At 43.7% G+C, this 20139-nt stretch overlaps 2 protein-coding genes and 1 long non-coding RNA gene across 5 annotated transcripts in view; 1 reads left to right on the plus strand and 2 right to left on the minus strand.

Moving 5' to 3' along the window:
* The window catches only part of LOC136441211 (tyrosine-protein kinase ABL1-like), a 37972-nt gene extending 30443 nt beyond the window's left edge, over nt 1–7529 (plus strand). For 2 of the 3 annotated variants that reach the window (XM_066437350.1, XM_066437352.1), the window contains 7 exons: nt 50–134; nt 638–815; nt 1320–1504; nt 2034–2186; nt 2555–2644; nt 3037–3159; nt 3754–7529. In XM_066437350.1, coding sequence (XP_066293447.1) covers nt 50–134; nt 638–815; nt 1320–1504; nt 2034–2186; nt 2555–2644; nt 3037–3159; nt 3754–5426 — 2487 coding nt within the window. In that variant the 3' untranslated portion in view covers nt 5427–7529. The remainder of the gene's footprint in view (nt 1–49; nt 135–637; nt 816–1319; nt 1505–2033; nt 2187–2554; nt 2645–3036; nt 3160–3753) is intronic. The other variant, XM_066437351.1, reaches the window with a different exon arrangement.
* Nucleotides 7530–7982: 453 nt separating this feature from the next.
* LOC136442383 (uncharacterized) lies at nt 7983–9191 on the minus strand. The gene is made up of 2 exons (XR_010756994.1): nt 9076–9191; nt 7983–8418 (listed from the first exon to the last, which is right to left on the minus strand). It is a non-coding gene; the product is annotated as an uncharacterized lncRNA (long non-coding RNA).
* A 257-nt stretch (nt 9192–9448) lies between these two features.
* Nucleotides 9449–20029, minus strand: LOC136442647 (uncharacterized). Its single transcript, XM_066439592.1, has 5 exons — nt 19170–20029; nt 10902–11075; nt 10304–10355; nt 9699–9817; nt 9449–9472 (listed from the first exon to the last, which is right to left on the minus strand). The coding sequence occupies exons 1-5, from the start codon at nt 19284–19286 to the stop codon at nt 9449–9451; spliced, it is 486 nt and encodes a 161-aa protein (XP_066295689.1). The 5' UTR covers nt 19287–20029.
* Between the last annotated feature and the right edge of the window lie 110 nt (nt 20030–20139).

The raw sequence follows: 20139 nt of genomic DNA on the forward strand, positions 1-20139 counted from the left end.
TGAGGGATCTTTGCTTATTTCATTTAACGCATATTTATTTGTTGTCCAGGAGGAGACCATGGGAGTGGAGGAGTTCCTAAAAGAAGCAGCTGTGATGAAGGACATCAAACATGCCAACCTGGTGCAGCTACTAGGTGAGGATGTGAAAATGGGTCAAGAAATTGTCAAGAAGACCTGTCTCTTAGTTAAAGAAGCTGCATAATAGCAGTTTGTAGAAAATATTAAGGGATTGTTCCATATTTTTCCATGATCTATGACTTGGTAAGTTCAACTCTAGTCTTTGTCAAGGAATGAGTAATCGACCGCGTGACATCACGTCATGCAGATGACACATATGACTCAGTGGGCTGTGGACCATAAGTTGCAGAAAGTTTAACTTTGCTTCATGATGATTTCTACCAACACATAATCTTATGTACTGTAAAATGCATTTAAGTTTGCTGGGATTAAATTTCGTGGCAGAGAGAAAATGGAGTGTTTGCGGAGGTGTTAAGTTCTTGTTTGAAACAATGGTAGCACTAAAGTCACATAATGAAACGCTTTTTACAGAGTTCACCGCAAAACCCGCAAACATTTACTTTCAAGCTACAAGCTAGATTAGTGAGTGACTGTTTCATTTCCCTTGTGCCCCCCACAGGTGTGTGTACCAGAGAACCTCCGTTCTACATCATCACAGAGTTCATGCCGAACGGAAACCTGCTGGACTACCTGCGCAACTGTGACCGCGAGGAGGTCAATGCTGTGGTCCTCATGTACATGGCAACTCAGGTGGCCTCCGCCATGAGCTACCTGGAGAAGAAATACTTCATCCACAGGTGAGAAAATAAGTCTTAAACAGGTGTGGTACTCATGTGCAGGTGAAAATATGTTTTACACAGGCGCAAGTGTGTTATACAGGTGAACATGTATGACCATTCCGAGTGTAACATAAAGTTTACTTGGCAGTGACACGAGCCACCTGGAGAAAAAATACTTCATCTACAGGTGAGAACAGCTGGTGTTACAATGGTGTAAGTACATGTATGTGGTCTAGGTGTACATGTGCATAACCTCTTCAAGCATAATATGGATCAGATAACTTGACAGTGACCAAAAACAAAACAAGTGAAACAAGGTGTATACTTCATGTAGCTTTGAAAATAAAGTCTATAGTGTAGTGATGAAGTTTACATTCTGCTTATATGTTACAGCCCTGTTTGGGTGAAGGGACAAACCATCTGTATCCAAGATTGATAAATAAATGGATAAATAGTGATGGATACGCACAAGCATGTAGTCTAGTACAATCAGGTAACAAAATTTTTTCCTCCCCTCCCCAGGGACCTTGCTGCGAGGAACTGCCTGGTGGGTGAGAGTCACCTGGTGAAGGTGGCCGACTTCGGCCTGTCACGCCTGATGACCGGCGATACGTACACGGCGCACGCCGGCGCAAAGTTCCCCATCAAGTGGACGGCGCCGGAGAGCCTGGCCTACAACAAGTTCTCCATCAAGTCAGACATCTGGGGTGAGTTTTTTCTTCTGTTTGGTCACGTCAGCTTTTGGCTGAACAATGCGAGGCACTAGTAATGGATGTGGACCAGGACTATGACAAGCAGATAACAAGCAGTTTGATGTGAGTTTTGTTTTCTTTTTGGTCATGGCACCTTCGTCGTGTTGGTGTTGGTTGTCGTAACAGTGTTTGGCACAGAACCCAGAGGTCCTTGGTCTGAATCCCCTGACAGGCCATCAATGTTGTGCCCTTGGGAAAAGGCACTTTACATGACTTTCCTCACTCCACGGAGGTGCAAAAATGGACAACAAAGGACTGCATTTATTCATTATATTCCACACTTGGCGTTCTGCTCTGGGAGATAGCGACATATGTCTCCGTACCGAAGGACCCAGGTGTATGTTTCTAACTGTTGTTTAATGTTCTCCCCAGCCTTTGGTGTGCTGCTGTGGGAGATAGCGACCTACGGCATGTCTCCGTACCCGGGGATCGGCCTGACCCAGGAGTACATATGTTTCTGACTGTTGTTTGATGTTCCCCCCAGCCTTTGGTGTGCTGCTGTGGGAGATAGCGACCTACGGCATGTCTCCGTACCCGGGGATCGACCTGACCCAGGTGTATGAGAAGCTGGAGGCAGGCTACAGGATGGAGAGACCAGACGGCTGTCCCAGCGACGTCTACCAACTCATGCTCAAGTGTAAGTAACTGGGAGTCTGTAAGATGTACTTAGTACTGCATTTTAAGGGAACCATTTTTTTTAAATATTCTAAGGCCACAACATCGTGTTAGTGGCATCCTGTTGGTGTAACAGTTGGTAGTTTGGGCTAGAACCCAGAGGTCCTGGTTTTGAATCCCTTGACATGCCACCAATGTTGTACCCTTGAAAAAGGCACTTCCTCACTCCACCCTCTTTTCTCAAATAGTGACACATGGCATTGTGTAATGGCTTGAACCAATCAGTCCCTTACACTGTCTGTACAAGAACAGGTGTGTTACTTTGTATGTTTGGTTACATGAATGTTATATCTAGGAGATAATCAGTTTCATTCTTGTGTTGTGTTATAGGTTGGCAGTGGAGACCGACAGAACGTCCAGACTTCAGGGATATTTATGATGCCTTGAACACCATGTACCAAAACTCCAACATTAACGAAGGTAGGCATTAAGCAACAACAACAGCATAAAAAATTATGCAACAGGTGTTCTCCTCTGTGTTTTTTCATGTGCTGTTTCAAACCAAAATGTTTAGTAACTCAGAAAACTAGAGCTAACATGTGAAATTCCTATTATTCAATGTAAGTTATTTAAGGATGGTAGATAATCATAGAAACACTTCATAATAATATCATAATCAACCTTAACTGATGAACAGGTCTGATGACTTGTACAAGAAACCACCTCTACATAAGGACCACCTGGTCAATGTGACCACTTTTGATGGTCCCTTAGATAATTTTTCAGATTTCATCAGTCTCCTGAGTGGTCTTCTTTGGCAGTTTTGATTGACTACTATAAAGACTAACTTTGTCTGTGTTTGACCCCTGCAGAAGTAGAGAAGGAGCTTGAGTTGGAGCGAGCGCCCGACCTCCCCACCAAATCACGCAGCACGAAGCGAGGGGAGGACGGCGGCGCAATCGTGCAGCTTCACGGGGCCACGGAGCCAGGTACCTGTGAGTGTCACGCCAATCAATCAATAATCAATACCTGATCAATCAGACATGCACTGTTCTTTACCCAGGCTTCGGAAAAACTGTAATTGTGTTTCCATTAACCAGACTGACTCAAGCTTGCCTACGCTTGGTGTTTCTGACAAAGGGAAAAGAGATGTTATTTCAGTACCTAGAAGTCTTCCATTTGGCCTTACACTAAGCAAACTTGTTTTTAAAAAAAGTAGTCTTTATTTGGGTTGTACTGCTGGCAGGTGACATAAGATTTTTGATCTGATGTCTTTGTAGTGTCCTGATGTATTTCAGTTTAACACAGGCTTACTTTTCAATCAGTCTGCTAGGCATTGTGGGTGAAGAATGGTTCATTGTGGGAAAGGCCCTCAGCATGTCCCACATTGATTTCAACAATGTGATTTTTTTCTGATTCATCATTGATGATTTCATGTATATTTTTATTCAAAGCTATGTTTTTCTTTATGTATTGTTATTTTGAGTGGGTTTTTTTTCAATAGCGATTTAATTTGCTGAATTTTTTTTTAAAGTAGACAAAAAATTGTTTCCAAATCTGTTCTGAAACTAAATATTGCCTCTTTCTAGATTCCAAGTCCCAGAAGACATCAGAGAAACAATCACCGCCGTTGCCTAAGAAACAAAGCAGCAACAAACACAAGGACAAAGACAAAGACAAAGACAAGGAACGGGACAAGAAGGACGAAGGAAAAGAGGAAAAGTCTGGTAAAGAGGAGAGTCGTATGAGCAAGGCCTTCATCAACCTGCCTGCGCTGTGGAGACGCAGCAGCAGGATGAAACGTCCAGCCCCCCAACCCCCGAAACGAAGCAGTTCATTCAAGGACGAGGCCGTGCAGCACAAGAACAATGACACCAACACCTACCCGCCCACGACGAACTCTCACCCGCTGTTCCGCCGGGAAGACAAGAACGGGATGTCGCAGAACTTCGAGAACCTGAACCAGGAGCTGAACGCTCACCTGTCGCAGACAAGCCGCAGCCTCGGGAACCTAACGGTCGACGCGGGATCGTCGGGCGGTAAGTTTCCGAAGAAGGCCCTCCCGTTCCCCCATGGGACCAGGGAAAAGACGCACGCAATGCACGGTGGCAGGACGTCGATGTCGTCTCTTGACATCAGTGAGGACAGGGAGTCCCAGCCGACGCCGCACCCGCACATGCTGAAGTCCTCCTCTAGTACAGACTTTAACTCGACTCTGCAGAAAACCGAGAGGTTTCGGGGGGACGCGGACTCGCCATCCCCTCCCGCAAGGAGAACGAAAGCCGAAAGGGCGGAACGAAAATGGAACAAAAGCCCGACACACAGTATTAAGAGCGTTAGCGGAGCGCTAGAGAGCTACCATAGGGATGAATCGCTCCAAGGTGCCAACCTCGCAAAGCACGAGAGGCCTAGAAATCTCCTAACCCCTCCTCCAAGACTTCCCTCACAAAATGTTGGTCCTTCAGAGAAAAAATCGAGCCCTGATTCTAAAGATAACGATTCAAAGGCGGACAACGGTCACAACGCCATGTCCAAGCCCACAAAGAAGAAACCAGGCTACCTGAAGAAACCTGTTCACTTAGGCAATCTCCATATAACAGAGGAGGACCTAAATGATAGGGGGCTGAGAGCAGAAAGAGCTGAGAGTACGGCAACACCCCCTCCAACCCCCACAGGAGGGGTGAAACTTTTCCCAGGGATGGCCCCACCTGTGAAGGGCACATCGGTTAACCCTGTGATCAAACCACCAAGGACTTCCAAACTGACTTCTTCCGACAGCGGGTACCAAACGTCAGATTACAAATCCACGGACAAACCTGCAATAACAAGTCCTAAACCGTTACTATCCACTCACGGCGAGGGTCCGAGCTCTCCGTTAGGGTTTAAACCGCTCATTCCCGCTAGAGTGTCGCTGAGGAAAAGACCGCTGGTGGAAAAGCCGTTGGAGGATGTCACAAAGGAATCCTTACTGCAAATGTCGGACGGTCTGCTACAAAAACTGACAAACACTAAGCAGAATTCCCACATAACGGACGTGCAAGAGCTAGGACAAGACTATCTTAACGCCTGTTCACACTACATTGACAATGTCCAGCAACCGCATGCGAAATTTGCCTTCCGCGAGGCTGTGAACAAGTTAGAAGGGTGCATGCACGAACTAAGACTCTCACAAACATCTACAAGCCATCATCCAAATCTTGACAAGGCCCTAGCAGAACTAAGAAGAACTACCAAGGAAATCAGTGGCATTGTGAAAAGATAGTACAGTGTTCTTCCATTTAATGTACATTTAGGTGGCAGTTTTACTAAAAAGTTTGTAAGAATCATGTCTTGTTGGTATTTTTGTCGTCAGAATTTAGTCAGATGTTTACGATTATTATTAATATCCTTTCATATGGTTGGTTTTGGGTGTGGCAGCTGTGAGAGCCCTGTTTTGTTCTACATCCACGTGCCTTGCTTGAGATTTTACACCTATTCTTTCTATAGGTGTAGTTTGATACATCCCCTAACTCATGGACATACAAACAACACGATTACCAGGGTGTTCAGGACTGTTGTTGCTGCCACACCTTAAACAACATGAAGAAGGGATATGTGTGAACAAAGCTTGCCAAATCTGAGCCCATTCCTGTCTTAGAAAGTCTCGAAATTTCCAGATCCATAAAACCATGGATTTGAATCATGTGATATTTTTGATTTGATGACAAATCTGGGCAAAGTCAGTCCTCGCAACAGATTAGCCCCCATCTCTAATTAAAACCTTTTTCTTAATCTCTTAGTAAAGATAATCAGAAAGCGTGTGGACCTGATTGTCACCTGTATAGATACACTGCTACATTTTCTACAATGGTGCTGTGCTCCACTGAAGATGTGCTGAGAATGTAAACCTACTATCAGTTTATGATATCACCTATTACACAAGGACTGGTATTTTTCGGCAATGGTAATGGGGGTGAAGCAATCTGGGGGGCCTTGTATGTGTGGGAAGGTCTGTCTGTAGGGTAAGAAGAAAACTCTTCAGTTGTGCATATCACTTCTATTGCCATATCATTGCCAAAAGATTGTGTTTCCTATTGCTCTTTCTGGTTATAGCCCGGCACCCCTTTGTTCAAGTGGTAGCAACCTGACTTTTATTGAGTCTGGTCTGTATTTGGGTGATGCCACTTTGAACATAGGTAGGGAAGTTGAGCTTTGTTTATATAAGCCTGGGAGAACTGTTTAATTTTCATTCATTAGTTAAGGTGTATCAGAAAATTGGTTGCTTCCGGAATGAAGCAATGGAAGTTTTGAAGAAATGTAAATCAAGAATGAATCAATTGTTTTTATTATAATCCACTTTTGTGCAAATATGGAGGAATTCTGAAAGTTCCATTTCTTGTTGTAATTGTACAGTTAATTTGTGTCCATTCCATGTTGTACTTTACTTTATTCCAGGTTTACAATAACGCAATAAACCTGGTAACACACTGAGATTTAGTACTCTACACTAGCTTGCACTCAACACTTTGCAGAGAAGTAGACAACAAAATAAAGGTATTTTGGTGCACTATTGAAAGCTAGGAGGTATATTTCTGAATACCATTGACAGATTTAAGGACATTGACAACATGTTTGACTATACATACACAGAGTATTCTGCTGTTCATTATTTTCATGATTATTTTTTCTCAGGTGACTGCATTTTATAGTTAATAATCATGACTTATCATATTAAATACCAGACACATGTATCTAGTCATTAAGCCACAAATGATCATCTTTCATGAATTTATGAGAACTTCGCCACTTCTTGCATTTCGCTTGCTTGTGTGTATGAGGAAGAAATGATCACAGTATTATTAGATATTCGACCAATGGGCTTACAGATAATAGTCATGTGACCAGTGCAGGTGCCATTTGAGGTCACTGGTTTAGTGTATACAAGAGTGCCTCCTTGTGGCACTATTGCAAATTGCAGGACTTAGATGGCCAAGTATGTATTACATTACAGAATCTTATTTTGAAGAACTGATGATGGCAAGAGACATTGTGGAACTATTTTCTGTGTTCTAGAGGTTGCCATATTAACCGGAGCTCGACAACTTTTTGTTGGGTAGAAAAAACCTTGATGTACATGTACCCAGGTACATACAGGAGATCAACAATATGTGCCTATGCAACTTTTAGCAGACAGGTGTGAATGAGGGGTTGCAGTTGGTTGTTTGGAGGATACTGGCTAGTGTAAGAAGGGAGCTCTCTACAGATGTTGAATCATGGTCACCTGCATATATTGTGTATTTGTACTTCCTGTACAGACCCCACGATTGTATCATAGCTTTGTACCGGACCCTTGTACAGTCAGATTAAAATGCTCATCATTATGAAACAGACTGTGAATGTCTTTTTTTCGAGTGTTTTTGTGTGTTTGTTAGCCTGAATTCAATCAAGCCTCCTGTGACCGCTCGCCGCCCTGTAGCTGCCTCGCAACCCAAGGAGGGGACAGAAATCCCCGGACAGCTGGAGTTTGCGTTATACAGACTATGTGTTTGTGTGAATGCATTTTTATGAGTGTGTATATGACTGTGTGTATGTTTATAATTATGTATGTCTAAATACATGTAAGTGCATGTTGTCAGGTGTGTGTGTGCGTGTGTGTACAGTATGTGTGTGTACAGTATGTGTGTGTGTGTTTGTTTGATTGTGCATGTGTCTTTATGTGTTTCGGTTTGCATGCTTATGTGCATGTTTGTTTTCATCCATGATATTTGAGCCATGCTGTGTTTAAACCGAATGCCCAATCAAAACTAGCATGGCAGAAATGACAAGCAAAAACAAATCATGCTGTACACAAGTCTTTATCTTCTTTAATGCTGACTCAACATTTAGAGCTGCTACATTCGTTCTTGAAGAACATTCCGTAGGTAAATCGAACAGTGCATGCAATCTAGAAATCCGCTGCAATGTCAGTAAACTACACTAGATAGCGTTGCTATTACAGAACGTCTTGAGTACCACATACACTTTTTATTCTGGTACTTTTGATCCCCCCCTTATCATTAACGCTGGATGTAGGAAATGAATGCCTGCGATAGCTTCTTCTTATTTTACAGCATTTAGATTTTTTCCAACACGTTTTAGACATGCAATATTAGATCCCCGATTTGCTTGGCATAACGTACTACTACTATAGCAACAGGTGGTTTCATCCTGGGAACGAGGTCATGACGTCAGAGAATGATGATCTTGTCCGCCAGACGATAGAGGCCGTCGACAGTCTGAAACGGATGAACAGGATTTTATCAATCTGCGACAAATCCTTCAAGTTTAAGCCTGCTGACTCATAAAAGACTATTTTCTATGTCCCACTTGCCTGGTAAGATATTGTGCTATAGCCTCAAAGTGGTACAAGACTGTTTGTATTGTGCTACATGCTGGTTCTACAAGTTACAAATGCTAACCGTTAGCTCTAATGGCTCCTCATTCACAATCAATGATAAGAGGCATGTATAACGTATGTGATCGATGTTAAACATTGAGGCTGGGCATAATACACAAGCATTTCCAAGCACACTTGGAGTGTGCTCCGAGTACTCCAAGCGTACACGGAGTGTGCTCCAAGGCCTGAGGCTAGTGACAGGATGATCCTAGCTGTCAGCAGTGGGAAAATGTGCACTGCTGTCAAGATCTAGCCTGGAGTTTAGCCTTGTTAGCTTTGACCCGCTCTACAAGATCCGCTGGCGGCTAGTGGATCTTGGGGAGCGGGTCAAAACTAACAAGGCTAAACTCCAGGCTAGACAGGATCATCCTGTCAGTAGCCACTTCCGAATGCACTTGGGAAACGCGTGTATAAACCAGGCCTAACATTGAATGCGCTTGACTACCATCATTTTTTTCTGGAATGAATTGTGCCCACCCAGCCGCATCTATCCCACCTGTTCCTGCTCCATCTGGGCGATGATGGCGGGCTGGTAGTTCCGGCTGCGGCGGCTCCTGCGCCAGAACGACGTGCCGGAGTAGGATGGGGTGGGCGGTGTGACAGCTGGCGTCTGGGGGACACAGACACGGCGTCAGGAATTATTCGTTATTTTCCCCAGGATGAATAGTCTTTAACAGACTAACCAACCAACCAACCAACCAACCAACCAGGTGATGCGATAGGGAGAATGATTTGCCAGGTGAGTTTGGCCACCACAGGGTAATACTCGCCAGCGCAGTTCCAATGCGAATTATTACTTTTTCCGTAGATTGACTTTCTTGGCCAATTATTCACCCCCATTTTTATCGAATTCTACTATTCATAATCCCTTACGAAGGCCTGGTGGAGGCTTTCTGTACCCTCAGATGTGCATTTCCATCATTTAGCATCTCAACAAAGAGAGAATTCGAATGCTGGTGGAATCGGCCGTTCCTGCCGATTTGAATGGCTCTCAAGATTACTATGCACACTGCTTCCAAGGCAAACGTTACACTTCAGGAATTTAGCTTCACAGTTACTTATTCTATTGAGATTGGCGTCAAGAAGGAAGAACGTTGACTTGACGACTTTTTTGCGCACCTTTTCTTTTTCCTCCTCCTCGTTCACCATGAGACTCATGAAGGACTCCTCCAGTGACGGTCTCCGGCCTGTCCGGGAGGAGGGCTTGTAGCTCCGCACGCTCGACACGCTGCTGTGGTCTGTAAGATAGAGGGTTTGCATTATTTGGGCTACCAATATAGACGCGAAAAGGACGACAAATCAGACGGTAAGAATTGATAGAGTGATACAGTACATGGTTGTTTTAGTGTTTCGAATCCCAATTCCACGATGTGAAAATCCCTAGCCTGGGTGCAATTCGATTACTACTGGGGCTCCTCCTACATTCGCTACCCTGAAAAATCATTTAAGCGAGTGTAGGAGCTCCATATGCCAATGGCACCCGGGCTAGAAAATTCCTACCTTTTGGCCTGTTTAATGCTTGATGTGAAAGCAAGTTTCACAAAGATGATTAAAATGCTGTCTTATCTCCATTTCGTGGCACCTTAGTTGGTCTCTGAGTATTTCTACGTGAGAATGTTATCTTCTACAGAGAGTTTCTAGTGTTCTTGTCAAATTTTAAAGATCACTATTTATTCCGAAGGCTGCCGCTTCAGAGTAGAACAGAACAATTCAAGCCAGCCTACCTAATGTTGAACTGCCATCATGGCTGCTGCTGGTGTAAGTCGAGGTTTTTCTCTGAAGAAAAAATAACCGTCAGTACGCCATGATCATACATTATCACCAGTCATTGATGTTTGACCCATACGGGAACAAAGACTACGTTTTCAAGAAAGATTCATTGCTAAAGCAAATGCCATTATATGTCTTTAATCTCTAAGAGACATCGGAATAGAAAATTGCAATGTTTTCTGACCGGCTGGCTTTTTCTGGCCATTATCCCGCCAGAAAAGCGGGCGGGTCATAAAACGTTACAATTTTGTACCCCAACATCTGCTTGGAGATCAATATGTCTTATCAGATGTTTTATTTTGTTCTGTTTGATATTCCCATACAGCGCATGCGCAGATTCTTACTTTTATGTCACTTCTGCTACATTCTTTCCTATTTCTTCCTTTCATGTGCCATTTACTACAAATCACACTTGTTTGCCGATAGTCATCACCTTCGCTGAGAAAGTTATGCAGAGGGTAGCGTTTGTATGTTTGTTTGGATGTTTGGATGTTTGTAACGACCAGCATAACTCGGGAAGGCTTGTTCCTTCTGAAATTGCAGAGCCCTCACCTTCTTGAGTTTCTTCTTCTGTTTGTTACAGTTACACTTGCACTTTTTCCTGAGGCTGGGCACGAGCAGCTCCTGACACGGGCACTCGGGCGGCATCAGGCCCTGTAGCACCAGCCGCCGCTCCCGCTTCCTCTCGTTCAGGATCAGCTGGGACTCGCGCTTCTCGATTTCAGCCTGGAGGGAAGAGAGAAAAGCGTTAAGAATATCTATGTGCTGCAGTACCAGTCGGAGCTGCTAGGCGCCGCTCATGCTTCCTCTCGTTCAGGATCAGCTGAGACTCACGCTTCTCGATTTCAGCCTGGAGGGAAGAGAGAAAAGCGTTAAGAATATCTATGTGCTGCAGTACCAGTCGGAGCTGCTAGGCGCCGCTCATGCTTCCTCTCGTTCAGGATCAGCTGAGACTCACGCTTCTCGATTTCAGCCTGGAGGGAAGAGAGAAATATAGGATTATGAGGCTGTCAGTGTGGTACAGTGTGGTGCTCCCGCTTTCTCTCGTCCAGGACCAGCTGAGATTCACGCCTCTCTCGTCCAGCCTGAAGACAAGATAGAAGAGCGTTAAGAATGTCTAAGTATTGCAGTACCAGTCGGAGCTGCTAGGCACCACTCACGCTTTCTCTCGTTCAGGACAAGCTGGGACTCACGCTTCTCGATTTCAGCCTGAAGACAGGAGAGAAAAGCGTTATAACAGATATCTATGTACTGCAGTATCAGTCAGGGCTGCTAGGCACCGCTCACGCTTTCTCTCGTTCAGGACAAGCTGACACTCCCGCTTCTCGATTTCAGCCTGTAGCCATGGGGAAGAATGAAACATCCTTCACGGTGATATCATGAACATGGCACTCGAGTGTCATTACACCTTTTTGTCGTTAGGAGGCGCTCCCGCACACCCTTATCGGGCACGGTAAGTTAACATACTCTCCAAGCAGGGGAATGGCTTCGGCTGGTTTGTGACGTGTTTCTAGGCGCGCTTTGTGTCGGGCTTTCTATTCTGTCCCGTTTTCTTTATTTCGTCATGCCAAAAACACGCCGAAAACCAGCCGGAGCCATTCCTCTGCTTCTAAGAGTAAATTTTACACATTTCTTTTCAGTCGTTCTGAATGATATGTGATATTTCTTTCGCATATCACTTTTTGGAAACCTCCTGAAGTCGTTCTCCTGTAACCCCCCTACAAGCCTCCGTAACCATTCAAGTGACCTCCTCATGCACAAATTCCACCTGTCCCCTCGTGTTTACACGTCAACAAACTCCATCTTCCATGACGAGCTGCAACAAGCAGCATTACCACCTCAGTCAGCAGGTTGTGATAATCGTTCCCATGGCAACGGTTCGTTCTCCCACGCCCTACAATATTGTGGCAACACGTCTCTCTATATTAGTCCTTCGGACGGTGTCCACATCATAATAACGTACAAAGGAGGTCGGTCAATGACCGACAAGCTCCCTGCATTCAGGCTGTTTGGTCATAACAACCGTTAGTTTCCAAGCAGTTGTGTAGCTCCGACTTGCATCGTTTGAGTCTCTAGTAGTGCCTAGTGGTGGCGTCGTTGTGGTTAGGGTGTTTGGCCCAGAACCCAGAAGTCCTGGGTTCAAATCCCCTGACATGCCTACAGTGCTGTGCCCTTGGGAAAGGGTGTTGAAAAAGGAAAAGGAAACTTTACACAACTTTCTTCATTCCACCAGGTGTCAACATGGGTACCTGACTTCGGCTGGGGATGTAAAAGGCGATGTAAGGATGAGATGGGCCCCACCTTCCAATACCGTGCCCAAGACACAGTGCCAGTGGATAACAACCCACTGCCCCTATCTTATAAAAAAAGGCTATATATGGGACTACCTTTACTTTAAAATTCAAGTAGTGAGCATCTTGCTCTGTCCATCTATACATGAGGAAAAAAAAAGTTGCAAAAGAATCCCGACTAGCCGCGAACTTCGAAACATGTTCGACTATCAAATGTAAGTTTCTATCAAATACAGATCTTCAGTCGGCCAATTAACACAGCGTACAATGGACATATCTTGTAACTTTACCTGGTCCCGTGTGTAGTTAATTGGCCAACTGATTGCACACTTTTCCTAACTAAACAGAGCTCGACATACCTAGTGAAAATTACGTATGACCCACACGATTAACATCTTTCAACAAGTTACCGACTTGTGACAAAACAATTCTATACACCTGTCGCGCTGATGAAAGACAAGACTGACCCGGTCGAATCTTATATAACCACGTTGTTTGAATGGTTGGCCTGAGTCAAGACCTGTCGGACCAAATATCAACATTAACGGCACAATTATGTCAAGTTTGTAAGTAAAACTAAGCTTCCTGTCTAAATCTAAAACACTCCAGTCGTCTTAAACAGCTTGTGACACCAGAAAAAAGTTGTTGAAATGCACATAGATATAGAATGCTCCATGATCTAGCACAGCAGGTTTGAGTTTTTGGCGGCGAGACGGGAGAACCTTGCATATTTTTCGTAAATGCGTATGTCACCTGAATAAGATTAAATTTACTTTTGTTACATGTACACTATGCTTTTTATCTGTCATCAGCTATTCATTTTTTGAACGGCTCAACAAAAGGACGTTCTTGTCGTAATTAAGTTTTTCCCAGATACTTAGAACTGACACCTGTTGATTAGACCGGCTGACAGAAAACGGGGCACATGAGATGAGAGGAAGGTCACAATCTTCCTACTCGTTCCCTCTGTTTCCATTTGTATCACAACTAAAGGCGTAAACAAATTCAAGTTCGCTAGTAAAATACACCAAGCAAATTGGAACTATTCTGTCACAGTGTCTTGATTTTTGAACGACTAAAGAAGAGGACGTTTTGCCGTAAGTTTTTCCCCAAATACTTAGAACGGACACCTGTTGATTGGACTTGCTGACAGAAAATGGGGCACATGAGAGAAAGGTCACAATCTTCCTACTCGTTCCCTCTGCTTCCTTTTATATCCCAACTAGACGCGTACGGCAAGGTATAAAGTAGAATTTTTAGCAAATGTAGCATAAACTATAGTAGAAATACAAAGTCCACGCTAGCGTACATTGTAAGCTTTGATTAGCTAAGCTATATCTCTCTCACAGATCATAATGACCAGTAACAAGGTCTTCTTTTGTAGGGACAATCTCAGCACTATATTTACCCTCGCGTGCCTGGACACTACTGTAAATATAGCAGGAGAGCTTTCTCAAACAGACAGATTAAATCTCAATTTACAACCATTCACGAAACAATCCCCGATCCTGCAGATTCGGTCTGATTCACGTGTTTGGGCAACAAAAACATCTCGGACCCAAACCAAGGCGTCAAAAGAGCAGGCAAGGAGACCCGGACAAAAGATCGTCTTCAAAAGGTTCGCAGCATTTATAGAAACAGACGAGGGCGAATGAAGGACAGGATGAAAGAGTCTGATCTTATCTTCAAACAGATCTTGGAAAAAAAGATCTCGCGGTTTTCCTAATCTCCAAGCAGATCTATCGGTGTCAAGGCAGTATCAAAACGGCAAACCAGTATCCAAAAGGCCCTTTTGATACTGCCTTGACACTGATAGATCTGCTTGGAGATTATGGTTTTCTGACGGTCTCGTTTTCTTTTCATTAGCAGCCGAGTTTTAAACACCAAGTTTTTCTGATCAAGAAGGTCCTCTCTAAAACTCGGGGCCTTTGCTTTGATTGGCTCTTGAGTCACCGGACAAACATTAAGAGTAGAGGCGCAAATATACAGCTTACAGTGTAGTGTGTAGAACCAACCTACTTCATATGACACCACGTTTACATGACCCTTGCCGTTTCTGCTAAGGCATATTTTTTCTACGCGTGAAATGTTATATGTTCTGAAAGACCAAAAGTGTCCTAACTTTGTTAAGTACTAAAGACACAACCATTGTAGGAAGGATCGACACGTAACGAGCTGAAATAATCAAGTTTACGGTTGACAATAGCTTCACATTTCATGTCTTTAATATCTAGTGCTGCTTTCTTCCTTTGATCTCCCTTTTTCAAAAGGCTTGTCCTGGGCTTACCCTCGCAGTCTTTGGCGTGTATTTTGTGTCATTTCACTCATGTATATTGTGTGCGTTTTCTTTGTGTGGGCCTGATCACACTGGTCGTGCGATTGCCGTACCGTTGTCGTACGATTGTCGTATGATTGTTGTGCGATCGCAAGCTGAGGGTATTCCTGGAATAGTCGCGCATGTGTAGTGCAAGCTTCAGATGCCTTGTTATAACGAAAAGGCGAAAAGGCAGCTTTAGATCCTTGTCGGCGGTTCGTTCTGTCACAGCCTGCTTGAAAATCCTACAAAGGATCAAAAAGCGACGTCGCTATGAACGCTTGGCCGCCACAAGCCAGTTATCCCTGTGTTACTTTTCTGACACCTTTTGCTTAAAACTCCTAAAGTCAATGACTACCTACGACGAATATTTGACCGCGCCGTAGAAAACCTATCCGTTGGCCATCTTAATTGGCCATAGAATATCACGTGCTGGAGTGACGCTTTGAAAGTTTGATACTTGAACTTTACCATGCCTACTTCCGCGGTACCATGGCAAACATAGCAATAGCCAAAGTCTAATAAGTTTGCGATTGTTCGTCAGTGAGTGTGGACTTTCGGCAACATATATGTGTGTACGCCTCTAGTGCAGGCGTGCTCTTGGGGGGAAAGAGCAAAGTAGCGCGTTATAAAACGTGATTTATTATCAAATATTATTGAAAAGCTGCGACTGTTGGGGATGTTTAAACGGAGTAGTCGGTCAGAAGGTCAACATAGAACAATGGCGGCATGATATCATTATTCGGTGTGGAATCGCGACCGTTAATCATTTAGATTTTTTTATGATATAGTGATGTTCTTATCATGCCGAATGTAAAATGAAATCGCATACTGTCCTCTTTTTTCTCTATCGATATAAATTAAAAGATCGGGAGGATTTAAATGCAGAACGTAAACCCAGCAGCCGCGTGACATGTCGACAGCTGTCACATGCACATAGAGGGGCTAACGCAGTATTTCAAAAAGAAAAAAAAATGCACAGTCACTGAAAAGTTCAGGGTTTCTCATCGTTGTGACGTCTTGCAATTACAGCAGCGAATTTGAACAATAGCATCTTATGTAGACTCTACACCGATATGTGTGTTTCCTCTTCAACTGCGTGTGCTTCTGCCCAACGTTAGCACGTTCTACTCAGCCCTACACTGCTCCCATCACGGCATGGCCTTGTCCCCCTGACCCTCGGTATTGTGAGTATTGTGCCGTAGTTACCGGGTAATCAGGGCCGCACAAACGGACATGATCGCACACAATAGCCGCTCCCTCCCGCCGCTGATGGCTCTCTTGTCCCGGTCTATCCCGTTACTGACGGGTGTTAAAATGATTAACACGACACCTGGCGGTGGGAAATAGGGAGGGGTGCCACGAGAAAGCAAAATGGCAATAACAGGTGTATTATCTTCTATACCAGCAGTTCTCTCAATGGATTCAAATAGCAAATCGAAGTATATATTGACTTATGACAACCCCTGCATTGTACATGTAGGCCATTTTATTAAGACAGTCAAAACGTTGCAAATTCCACTTATAATCGTAAAAGCACATTCTCATCCCAAACAGCATACTTCATAGTACGGTAGATTAGTCTCATATGCATTTTGTTGTAGTGAATAGTTTTAATCGATACTTATGTCTTGTTCTACTTTTACTGTTGTTGCCATACTTTGTACCTCTTCTATAATGGTTGTTGATATGTAGCAGAAGATGCCAATTGTTGTGGAATAAAGTTTATCATTACTATTACTATAATATCAGCGTTCACTTTTACACGTTTCTGTATTCTAGAATGGAAGTTGTCTGAGAATGTAACGATAGGCTAAGCTGCCTCCATCCTTAAAACAAAATTGAAACAATAGTTCCTGCCTTCCGTGTCATGCTTGGAAATTGGTACAATGTAATTTGGGATAATTGAGTTCTCGGAAAATTTGATTGTACATCTTACATAACTTCCCGATCTTCATACCCATCTCCTCTCTCTAACTTTTGAAAGAACTTGTGAGATTGAATCCCCCAAATTAACCCTCCCAAATTGGATACTACAGATGTTCGATGTTGTACACCAGATGTTTATTCTCACAGATAACGAGTATTTGAGTTGCTAAGTGACGTCACAAAGTGTGATCGCTCCGAGTTGCCCTCCCGGATCGGAGGTAAGGCCTGGGAAAAATGTATAAATGTTCTGTTTCTGGTTACCCGGCCGTCCCTAGCTAGCAAAAACTATAGAACCTAACTAGTAGACCCTAGCCTATTCTTGAGATCGAACGCTTTGTGCTTCTTTGTTCAGTTTTAACAAACTTGTAATTATACAATGTATATACGTATGAGTAAATTACGAATTTTTAAATTCCTGTGCCCTGATGCATTTCAGTTCTACATTGTCGAAATTTGAATTTAAAAAAAAAAAGTATTTCTAACTAGCGACCCTACATTTTGTCAGTGCGTGATCGGAAGCACAATATTAGCATGCCTAGGCCTGATATTGATTGGAAATCAGGCCTGACGAGGAATGTTTATTTCAGTCGGTAGTTCCGGAAGTATTTGGTAGCCTGGCAACGTTTAGATACCGGTTATCTCACTCCAATTTTCAACAATCGATTTTGTGGTCTCAGACTTTTGGAATCTTACAGCTATTTGCCAAAACAGCTGGTTATGATCAAGGAATTTCGATTAGGCAGAACCTTCTTGGTATGATAGATTCACGAAAGCTTCCGTGAGACGGTAACTTCTCATCTTTTGGGTGCTAATTAACTTTTTGGCTGAGGCCCGTCGCCTGATTTATTCATCAATTTCTGTCATGTTTAACCAAGGTAGCTCAACTCAGTAGTGTAATCTCTGCTTTACATTGGGGCCCTGGGTCGCAAATATTACTAAGTAATATACAAGTACCTACAGTTAGTTAGTTACAAACAAACATGCCTGATGGCATATTTGACAGTTTGGAGCTCGTATTGTGGTATATATGATCAGTTTGTGTAGAGGTATAAGCAACACAAGACTTACAGTTCCTCCGTTGATAGGGATCAAATATGCCATGGACGCGATTGTCAGGATTTATGTCAAAATACATTCACAAATGATCCACGCAAAAGTTTTTCTATAGTTTGAGCACGGTAAGTGTACACATTAAATCAAATCGAAATCTGTTTGTGTTATAAAATGCCACTTTGTCTACCCAGAAGTGTATGTCGTGTGTGACAGTGTTGAATGATATTGTCACAATTAAAACCAGATTAGGTACAGAGATCCCTGTAAGCGTTTCTCTTAGTATAAGCCTGATAAATGTGCATTTTAATTAAAGTGAAGCTTACTTAGATGCCGAATTTACCTACCAACCTATGGCAAAGCCCTATGAAGTATAAGCCCTGTGTTTTAACTTTCTTGAATGCCACCTATACCAAATAACCCAAGGCCCAATGGTTCGTTTCTCCTAACTTAACGACCTGACTGATTTGTACCTTCATCTATAAACAAGCTTTTCAAAATGCCACATTTGCCCACCAACCCTTGGCTCCACAGCTAGAAATACTTCCTCCCTAACGTTGTCGTCAAGTGTTTGTCATCCCAACACGGACGCGTCCATGGCGTCACGCATGTAATCTCCAAGCAGAGGTATATGTCTGGCTTGTTCTGTAAGTTTTCGTGGAGTTTTGCATGAGATGTACAGGGATAGAGAAACCCTTGACGTGTATCACTGCAGAGACGCGTACATGATACACCACAAAAAAGATCTGCAAAACAACCCGGAACTACACAATATTTGGAGATTACAATGATTACTGATATATTTCCGTAAGACAGGTGGAAATTTTATGTTTGTGATAATCGCAGCATGATATGTACGTTGACAATAATCTTATGTTATCTGTGTATTGTAGTCTCCTCTCCTGGAAGTGTAACAGTCACTAGTCGGCTAATTATACAGGAGATACGAAAACACCAACAAACACAATCAAAAACACTAGCTTAAACCTCACTACAATGCCGGTCATATTCGTGGTACGACAAGTCTATGACTTCAGGTCGGAGAGCATTTTATTTCTAATTATTCGGACAGTTCTGGATATTTCCAAAATTCAGTTTGGAGTATGGAGTTGTAAATTCTTTGTGACAATCGTTTTTAAATTTTCTGTGAAAATACTTCAATAAAAAAAAAGTACGAACTCACAACTGTGAGTGTGACTGTGCCGTGACCACCCAAAATAAACACCTATACCGTACCTCGTATTCCGCTACGATCCTGTCCCGTAGTTTCTCCATGTATCTCTGGTCGTTAATTCTCACCACGTCGGTGCCCATCAGCCGCTGCAGCCGCTGCTTGCACTGTTCCCCCGGCATCCTGGCTCGTTCCCACCCGATTAACGTCGCCTAGTGTCACCAAACTTTGACTTCTCTGCCCTGCAGGACTAATACAAACTGAAGTTTGTCCCGCTATCGCCTGTAAAATGGACTCCGCGCCCCGAAGCTTCCTCTTGTTTACAGTGGTCTCCAAGTTGACGTTCGATGGTAACCAAGTTCTATGGCACGTTCTATTTCTTGTGACGGAATTCTTCGAAATGTTTGGTGCCTGCCTTGTACTGACAACGACGCCCGGCGTCCACAAATAGACCCCAGAGTTCACCAAAAAGCTGATAACTTCTTGCCTATTGTCGCGTCGATGTCTGACCTATCTGAAGTTCAGCGGTGGTGGCGACAGTTGTGTTTGTTCCGACGTTCCAACCTTCTCTATCGCGACGTAACAGGTGTTCGGGAACGCGTCTTTTGAAACCCTTGGTTTCGCGGAACGTCGAAAATGACGAGCAAATCCAGGGTAAATCTCGCTGTCCCAAATGTTACACGCGGAAGAATGAAGTCCTTATACCGCTAAATGGCACAGACGACCGCAGAATAAACGTCTTTAAATCCGTCTTGGCCGCTGGTTTTTGTTCAGCAGTGGTTTCTAGACCACAGACTCCTTCCCTCAGCACGCGCCTTGCGTTGGACGACCATGGAAGGCTAGCAGGTGGTTTCGAGTGCCCGCACAAGCTCCTGCTCGCCTCCCTGTCCCCTCGCCGACTCCGTGTCACACTCACAGTGCACCACCTGTCTTTTAACATGCACGCGTTGTTTGTTTGACAACACCACACGTCATAAGGAAGTCATGATCCACCCCCTTAATGATGTAACATTGCCCCAGCCTAAGTTCAGTTTG

The sequence above is a fragment of the Branchiostoma lanceolatum genome, chromosome 9 (genome assembly GCF_035083965.1).
Source record: "Branchiostoma lanceolatum isolate klBraLanc5 chromosome 9, klBraLanc5.hap2, whole genome shotgun sequence".
Classification (NCBI taxonomy): Eukaryota; Metazoa; Chordata; class Leptocardii; order Amphioxiformes; family Branchiostomatidae; genus Branchiostoma; species Branchiostoma lanceolatum.

What these genes read in the sequence shown, in the direction of transcription:
- LOC136442647 (XM_066439592.1), bottom strand. Translation starts at nt 19,286, where the DNA reads ATGCCGGGGGAACAGTGCAAGCAGCGGCTGCAGCGGCTGATGGGCACC. An exon ending in AGAAGAAGAAACTCAAGAAG is followed by an intron (nt 10,356 to 10,901) that starts GTGAGGGCTCTG and finishes TTTTTTCTTCAG; the next exon opens with AGAAAAACCTCGACTTACAC. An exon ending in TGATGGCAGTTCAACATTAG is followed by an intron (nt 9,818 to 10,303) that starts GTAGGCTGGCTT and finishes TCTATCTTACAG; the next exon opens with ACCACAGCAGCGTGTCGAGC.